General features: G+C 28.2%; 1 protein-coding gene across 1 annotated transcript in view; it reads right to left on the bottom strand.

Annotated features, from left to right (window-relative positions):
* Nucleotides 1-9726, bottom strand: part of LOC106691345 (5'-3' exonuclease PLD3) — a gene marked incomplete at its 3' end in the record, with an annotated part of 52091 nt that overhangs the window by 8604 nt on the left and 33761 nt on the right. Inside the window, 3 exon segments of the mRNA XM_067045005.1 lie at nucleotides 1-114; nucleotides 232-393; nucleotides 1094-1194. Coding sequence (XP_066901106.1) covers nucleotides 1-114; nucleotides 232-393; nucleotides 1094-1194 — 377 coding nt within the window.

Here is a 9726-nt window from a genome sequence, read left to right as displayed (position 1 = left end):
ATTGACTCATTTGCTTCTTCTATCATCTCTTTCCAAACATCATATGTGGACCTGAATGGAGTGCTACCATTTCTGTAAGACATTCCATCAGGTATAGTTTCTACTATTGAGAGACTGGAAAAAATAAAAACAAACATAATAAGTTTAAGAAGATTACTGTATTATTCCATAATAATAAATTAACACACACACACACACACACAAAATACCACAATGTAGTTTTATTAATACCTGCAATTTTGAAGACACCTATTTCTGAAAAGATCTTGAACAGCTGATCTATGATGTTTTTCAGCAGCATCAAGTAATGGTAAAATAACAACAAGAACGATAAGGAGCAGAATGATGGTGATTGGAACACATGAGGGCTTGAACCACCCTTTTTGCCCCCACCTATAAAATGTAATACATAATTAATGTCCTTCATGGCAGATATAATAAAAACAGCAAACATAAACTACAATTTCTAAGCTATTTTAATACTAATAATATAATATTTTTGCTTAAGCTGTGATAGTCGTAGCTCTAAAAGAAAACCTTATAGCATTTCAAAAAAGATTATAGTTTATGTTTCAAAATACATATGGAAAGAATTCTTAGAATCAAGAAAAAAAATATCTATAGATATCCTACAAAACAATGATCGAGATGAAATGTCTCTTGAATTATGCATTGATTTTTTTTTATTATTATTTTTAAAATATAAAAATCAAACAGTTGAATTTTTGAGTTATGAGACCAAGAGACAATACTTACTGTCTTTCCAATAATACTTACATATTTCAATGATATAAATGAAATGCATGGTTACAAAATATCTCAAATCCTGTTTAATTTTATCTTATCAGTTAAATTTTATCTCAATTAATGGAAATGAAGGGAACAAGAGAAAAATGATCTGAGCCACATTTTTTAACACCTTTAGATGGCATGGAGTGGTCAAATATTAACAAAAAATAAAAATAAAATAAGACTCGCTTTCTCCTGCACCGTGCCAATTCAATTTCTTAAGTTTTTTTGGACCATAGTTGTGATAGGTATTATATACTCATCACAACTATTTTTGAATATGAAAAATAAAATTATGACTTACATATCATTATAACGTTCACCAAAATCATCCTGGTCAGTTCGAAGCATATATCTTGAATCCCATTCATCATAATCGTCTGATGGAACTCGATCAATGTGGCGCTAAACAGAATATGTTTATCAAAAATACAAAACTTAACTTTAACAATATAAAACGTTCTTGGACTGAAGGATAATTCTACATTAATCAGCTAAAAAATTAATCAATCAAAATACAATAGCATGCTCAAATTTTCAATTTTGTAGTCATATTCTGGATTGTTAATTCAATATTCAGTTGCTATCTGATTTTTTTTTTTTTAAAAAGCAATAGACATTGACTTATCCTTTCTAATTAGTTTAAAAGAGATCATATGAAGAGTTCAAAGCAAAAATATCACTAGTCATACAAAGAAAATTATTCAGTAGACCAATTTCGAAACATTCAGATTCTTATTTAATGTTTAATATAGTTAATATTCCATAATATCATAAGAAAACAAGTTGTAATCATGGTGTTAGATAGAAAAAACATAATGGAGAGATCTATAGATAGACAAAAGTACATTTTACAAAAAAAAAATTGATCAGTTTAAATATAGTGGTTTATCATTTTATTGCCCCAATCCATTTATTTACATTAAATCAGCATAATAGTTTGTTTTTTTAAAGTTGTTTTTATAAACAAGGTTTTAAGAAATAATGTTATTATTAAAGCAGAAGAATGAAATATTACTTAAAATGAATTATATGTATATAAGAAATAGTATAATCAAACACTTAATGATAGTTTACAACCTTTGGTTTGTCTCGTAATGTCTTAGGAATCGTCATATTTAAGACTGTTCGGGCTTAACTAAATCTTAAAATAATAGAACCAAATGTAAACCATTATCACAACGGGAAGATAATACCTGAATAACTCTATGTTTAACCCAGAGAACCTTGAGCGGGCTTGTTGTCGTCCGAACAGCTGATTAATCAAAACAGTCACTGACCTTCCTTGTTGACAAGAATTGTTTACTTATTTCTTGGTTTGAATATATTAAGACTTTTTATCTTAAGAACGCGCGTTTTTTTTTATATTAAAAAAAAAAATTGTATTAGTGTTGCCAATAATTGGAGTTTTGCTTTTGAATAGGTTTAACTACGGACAAAGACCAGTTTATTCACTGTATTGATAAGAGAAACTATTGCCGCACAGTGCTCGAAACTGCATTTTTAGTGCTACATAATTTGATTTTTTAAAGTTCTCATTTCTAGTTGAGATCAGAATTATAGGAGATTACAATATGCAAATTAACACCTTTGAATGCCATTTTTTGGTCACCATCTAGAATTTATTTTTTAAAAATCATTAAAAAAAATTTTGTGTGGTATCAATTTTCAAAAAATTTCATCCTATAAAAGATTATGTTAGTGGTTTAAAAAAAAGTGTTTGCTAATAGGTCGTACGGACGATAGCAATGATATTGAGCATTGACTGATAAAAGAGCGAACATTTTAGGCTTTTAAATTTTTTGGCCAATATTTCATTTTTTATCCTTATTTAAAATCAATAACACTATCTTTTTCAGCATGAAATTTTCTGAAAATTGATTTATGATTTTGTTAAAAATTTCAAGATATCGTCCAAAAATACGCGTTTTGCAGACTTAGGTTTTTTTAATACTTTAAGTATGCCAAAAATACACCAACAACGAAAAAAGTTAATTCTAGCCCTATTTTTTGTGAGAATTAGTCCATCCAAAAATTTTTATTTCTTTTGAGAGCTTCTATTGTCCTTGATTCTGAAAGAATGGAGTTCAACGTTTAATTGTTTTCGGTTATTATTAATGTGCAGTTCATTGTCACCAGATGGTCTATTGTAATAGAGTCAATCACTTAAATAGGCAAACCTCTGAAAGCCACTGAAAAAAATAACAAGTAATGATTTAATCTCGTATTTTTAGCCTCATAATACCGTTATGATGTAAAAAAAAAATAATACTCTAAGATTTTAATAAGATCCACACATATCAAGAAACATAATTAAGAAAATAGTTCTAACAATCAATTGTTCCAGCGCTAACACAATAAGTTTGGAATCGCTGCTCTTGTCACAATGGCTGATAACCGAGGCCCTCAAGAGTCATGTAGTGGTTCAGAAAGTGTTGATGGGTCTCTAACAAAAGTTCTCGAAAGATTTATGGAGTAAGTTGAGATTTATTAAAAGTTTAGAAAACTATTCGATTCAGCATTGATTTGACCATTGCATAAATGCAGATAAATGTTATGCCTACACAAAGGAAACCGCCGAACTATTTGTAATGGAGTATGGTTGCTACAAGATGGCTCCATCTTCACCCAATATTTTTATTCACAAAGAAGTCATCTGTAACGCTGTTCAACTAATAAATCAAGAATCGGCACCATCTCAAAGTTTTTTTCAAATGAACCATTTTCTATCAACCAATCAATAAAAAAAGTTTACTTCATACTATGGCTTTTTATTTATTAATTAGAACCATTTCTCACTGTTTTATAATGAAATTAAGTATTTATTTTTGTAACCTAAAATAAGTTATAAACCATTAGCAATTTTTTATAAGGGATCATACTTTGTTAGCTTTTTGTGTTTTCTCATCTTACTATTTTTTTAAAAATTAAACTTGTCCACCTTAATAAGCCATTTTGACAACTATTTACTGCAATTTTAAAAATCGTTTAATGTCAGCTATCGTTTTTATAAAAAGAAAAAAAAAACTCATTCCTAAAATATTTTAATTGGAATAATAGTTACAGAAATAATATAGTTTTTGAATCCTGGATGCCATTTGTTGCCATAACTATTATTATATTTTATTGTAATACAATCTTCAGTTAGGTCTAAACATTTTTTTTTTAATTCTAACTTGCCATTACATTTAGAACATTAATCAAACTAGATTTAGAAATCACAGAATATTTATAATATCAAATTTAATTTATTGATAAAAACGTTTTAAAATTTTTTATTTTGATAGAAGGTTTTTGGTTTTTATAAATAGTGTTCCGGTCCTTTTTTGGCCATTTTCAAGCTGATTTTATATTGCTACTAATATGTGGATACTGAAAACAAGGTGAGTTACAATTGATTTTAATTAATTTAAAAGTTAATTGACAAACAAATAAAATTGGCATAGTTATTTATTTAAAAAGTGAATTAGAATTTACAAATATTAAAAAAAATCCAATTTAACTAATATAATTACTTTGAATTCCAAATGTTATTTAAAACAAAAAAAAAACATAATGAAACAATTTAAAGAAATGACATTTAATTTTTAAAAAATAAATAAATATAATCCTTCATCAACCGTTAATATTTGTATATTAAGAATAATAATATTTAATGAGGAGTGCAGGAAACCTGTCAAAGGTGGTCGATAGAATGCCGAGTGACATTTCTCTCCTCCCATGTTGAACTTAATAGGGCATCATTTAGTAAAGATTCATGCTATATGAAAAGGAAGCATATATAAGGGTTGATATATTTTTTAAATACAGTACATATATATAACCATACCCTTCCAAAACTTAAGTATAAATGTATCAAAATAAAATGATGTAACAACAAATAACTGTTTGTTGATTGCTTTAAATAGCGGTATTTATTTGTCTTACATTATGGTTTTCTGATCTAACTTATTTATTTTTAAATTGTATAATGCATTTAGATATAAATAAATAATTAAATACAGTAATAAATACAAATATATTCAACCTAAGATATGTTATTCATTATGTTATGGAGACATTTTTAAAATATTCACTGATTTTACGGCAAGGAAATAATAAGGATTTGAACCCGATTCTTTTAGTAGAGGAAGCGAATATTTTAAATAATCAAGACATTGAATCGTGCCATTTAATTTTATACAGATGTTCAAAATACAAAAATATTTAAAAATAAAATTATAATCGTTTTTAGGAAATAGTTTATGATTGTTTTGTAGGTAGATAAGGTGCAGCTACCGAACATTTTATTTATATATCGAGCATTGCATGCTTCCTCTTATCTTCGTTATCGTTACCAATTAATCAGTTTAATGGAATAAATCGATTTACGATCAGTGATTAGTAGAACGAAGGTCTTATTGATTACTTCATAACTCTTATTTTTTTCATCAGAGTTGAAGACAATTAGCTTTATCAAGCATTACATTACCATGTTTTATAAAAAATATATTTTATCAATTCATTAATTTTATGTGTTACTTTCATCTAAGGTGGAATTATTTCAATAAAAATATGTGTCAAGACGTTTCCAATCTTACAAAGTTTTAAGAAATTAGGAACTCTTCGAAAAAGAACTAAACGAAGAATGGGAGTCAACATTCGTTATCTACGGCGATTACTCGAACAGCAGTAGTTCTTAAAACTAGATTAATTTCTATCATAAGGCTTAACTAGAGCTAACAGTTGAATCAAACTGAGTTATTAACAATTTATGCATCACGAGAAAACTACGAGAATGAGGAATGAATAAGCTGAAAATAAAAAAGAACAAACATTAATCTATATAAATCAGAATATCCAGGACGTGGAATATTTTTGATATATTTAGATTGATTTATCGAAATTGAAAAACTAATTTTTACATAGGTATAAGAATTAATTTCTTTTTTTAAAGTCAAGTCCGAATGCGTTTAAACTATTGGTCATCTACAATATAGGCCACGCCATCCCACTTCAAACAACTTCAGTCATAGTGGTGTCATAAGAATTATTGTATTCAAGCGGTACTTAATTGTAGTCAAGAAATACATGTTGTTCAAACGTATTTTCTTTCTGCATACATGTCTCTATTACTAAAGCACGCTTTACTTGTCTAACATCTCACTCACGTACCGAAGAGGGTATTTCAAAAACGATAATGTCTATAAACTTGAAATTAGTAGTCGTTTCCCTTCCGCAGGACACAGTATGTCTGCTTTCGAAAGTAAAATAACATGTAAAAGATAGAAAGCCCGCCTCTACTTCGCTCTGGCCTTTCTCTTTTACAATCACCTCCATTTAAAAGGACAAAGTGAAGCATAATTTCTAGAAAAAAAATTCAAAAAACATTATCAGACGGACACATAATAGAAAATTAGATGGTAGAAATGGCTAGAAATACTAACCCATCTTCTTAGTAATTTTTTTTTTATTTTATTAAGAATTGAAATACCATTCAAAGCCTTCACCAGCTACAACTAATCGATAAAACTGTTTTATGCGAAAATAATGTTTAATTTTAATCACAACTTTCTTTCATCAAACCTTCCATTATAAAATTACCTAACCACCCGAATCCTAGCTAACCTTGCTTCCTCTTCCATTTCTGACAATCCTCCGATGCGCCTGAAGATGACTTCGAAATCTTCTAATATAGAAATGTTATTAGAATGCTACCAATCCTGTAGTTTCTCTACAAGCCTGTTTCATACCATTACGATCTTACATCAAGTTTAATAGATGTATTTTTATGTAAATAGAGTTGTAAAAGTCAGTAAATAAATAAACAAAAATAAAAAAAAAAACATTCTTTTAAATGGATAAATCGAGAATTCCAATACCTTTTCGACGTGCTTGGGTTAATATTTACAAAATACGCATGGGTTCCGAGTACAAAGCATTGCCAATACTGGTCCAATTAAGATTATTTTATTGGAAGATCGATGATTGACCGTGTGTAATAATAAAAGGAAGATTACCATCGCGCCATGAGAATTATTGCATTCAAGCTCACATATTTTACTCTTTAGGAGTAAAATATGTTATTCAGAATATGAAACTAAGTATTTTAAATGGGTTAAGTTAAAACCGTTAAGATAAAACGAATTAATTTTATTCTAATAAAATACACTTCCAAAAGTAGAATAACCTAAGTAATTTCTATTTCTACCGACCCTAGAGGTTTTGCTTAGTCAATTTTTATCAAAGGTCTTTGTGACGGTGGAAAGTTTCGTGCTCGGCTCACTCAGTTCAGTGATAAAGTGCTTCGATAACACTTCAAATTTGCTGAACTTGTTAAAGAATTTAGTAGTCCTAAAAGCGGTTCCCTTTTAACAAGTAGGTGAAGTGCGCTTTGTCATGATCTTATAAATGTCAGATTTTTTATTAAAATATTTTTAAAATAAAAAGATCTTACAACAATTGGTATAAATGCAGCAATGTGCAAAATAAATTAATTAATCTCCTATTTCATAGTTTTAATATTGATTATACATTACCCATCAACATATTTCAACCGAAAATACTCATTTCTTGTTTTCTTTAAAATCTATGATATATTATTCTTCTAAATTGTCAACAAAGCTCGTCACTTAGAAAGAAATGTTTGATGTTAAATCAATAATTTTTTAAAATTTATGATAATGGAATAGTTAGTGTGTTTCATACTCAAAACTATCTTAGAGAAATGACCAGCTTAAAGCACAAGAAAGCGTACTTAAATATACCGTAAATGAGATAAAAAGTGCAATCAATTTGACTCTTGGCTCTTGGACAAATAAATGGAAAGTAAATTGTTAAAAAATTGAGATAATTCTGATTGATTCGTTTTATTTAAAATACCTATTTTTGTAAGTTCGTTAAGAATTCTCTTATTTGTTGGTAAATATATGAGCGATATAATAATCATTTTAATACTCTAAAATTAAACTATGAATTTTTTATCTTTGTAGCCAAAAATGTTAGTAGATGATTCCCAAAAGGTCTTTCAAAACTTTTTTTGGAAAGGTTGATTTATTTACCATCATTACAACTATCCTTCCAATTTGTTGGATAATTTATTTACCTTCAACGAAATGAAAGCTTATATGAACGCACAATAATTTATAAAATACGTCGCAGGAACTGGAAAATGAGGTATGATACAATAAAATACACAATTATTAGTTGCCCAATTATAAGAACGCAGACAATGTAAATTATAATGAGAAAGTTCCTACTAGTCATTATGTACAAAGAAAAGTAAAGAACTGCTTTTGATTATAAATTCAGAAGGTTCTCCTTTGTTAAAATAAACAGTAAGGAAAAATCGAAAAGAAAAGTAAGAAAGGGATGGCATCTAGAACGACTACGTTAGAGAAGATTTAATGTTTCCAATTATAAAAAATATATTATAGGAATATTAATTAAAATAGTGAAATTTATAGAATGTCTAATTACAGTAAAGTAGTGTGTGAAGGCAAGACTCGTACGTTAACAACCTGTCAATACGAAAATGGCTATGTTGAGAAAATATATTGAATAGAAAATGGGAAAAGTAACAATGGGTAGTTCGTTTTCTGTGACAGCAAAGGGTCCAAAGATTCTAAAGAAGTAAGAATAGAAATATTATATATATTAATGGTTGCCCTTATTTTTTTTTAAAATATGAAAAAGTGCGATAAAAATGAACAAACATATATATATACACAAGAAGATGGTCAGGGTTGCGGTCAAAAGAGAAACAAAAATAGTTTACAACTATTTATTTTCCGACGTTTCGCCCCACTTTGTAGGGCTTCATCAGGGCTAAAAAGATACAAAAGAAACAAAAATAGTTTACAACTATTTATTTTCCGACGTTTCGCCCCACTTTGCAGGGCTTCATCAGGGCTAAAAAGATACAAAAACTTTTACTTTTTTAAAGATACAACTTTTTAGCCCTGATGAAGCCCTGCAAAGTGGGGCGAAACGTCGGAAAATAAATAGTTGTAAACTACTTTTGTTTCTCTTTTGACCGCACCCCTGACCATCTTCTTAAATATAAATTTTTACGGTCAACTATATATACATGTATATGAACAAAAATAGTTAGCAACTATTTATTTGTCGATATTCCACTTCACTTTACGGCACATCGAGGCTAAAAGAGATACAAAACAATTGGAAATATTTTGACAATATAGGATAATACGATACAAAAAATAAAGTAGAAGAATATCTTCTTCATATTTTTAAAGAATAGAAATATTCCTTTCAAACATCATTCATAATTCATAATGTTGGTTGCCATGGAGCCCAAGTGAGCTAAATAATATCAGTCCTTTTTTTTTTTTTTTTCATTTAGAAAATTAAATCAAATATAGTCCAACCAGATGACATCTATCGGTTGGTGCCAAAATAACACGTACAAATTTATTAATTACAATTTTGACAATAAGAGCGTTGTGGAGACTGCTACAATTTATAAGCTAGATTAGTAAAATATGGATCGATCTCTAGTTATAAAACTAATAATTCAATTAAGAAATACTAAAGTGTAAATAAAGTAAAAACAAAAATAAAATAGTAATTAAAAAAAAAAATAAAAAAGATGACTGAATGGACTTTGAATAATAATGCTGCAAATTTACAATTAGTGAATTAATATAATAATGAGAATAAAACAAGATGATAAAAGAATACGATAAAAATAAGGATCTAGTAATATCTAAATAAATAATATCTATAACTAAGCATATATGTATATAACTTACAAGCACTTGGACTGAAAGGCTTGAAGAAGAAGGAAAAGAGCGAACAGAATTAAACCGCACGCTTGCTAGAAAGATACTGCTTTATTATCCCTGTGATGCTCCTTACAGACATTATTGAGGTTTATTTACATGGGGAGTTAGGATTAGAGTTGTATACAGGCCTTGTCCAACCATAACTTATGAA

This window comes from Halyomorpha halys, unplaced genomic scaffold, assembly GCF_000696795.3.
Source record: "Halyomorpha halys isolate HHAL.00 unplaced genomic scaffold, Hhal_1.1 Scaffold2268.1, whole genome shotgun sequence".
NCBI lineage: Eukaryota > Metazoa > Arthropoda > Insecta > Hemiptera > Pentatomidae > Halyomorpha > Halyomorpha halys.
Note: the sequence above shows the minus strand (reverse complement) of the source record. Positions and strands in the feature narration are given on the sequence as shown.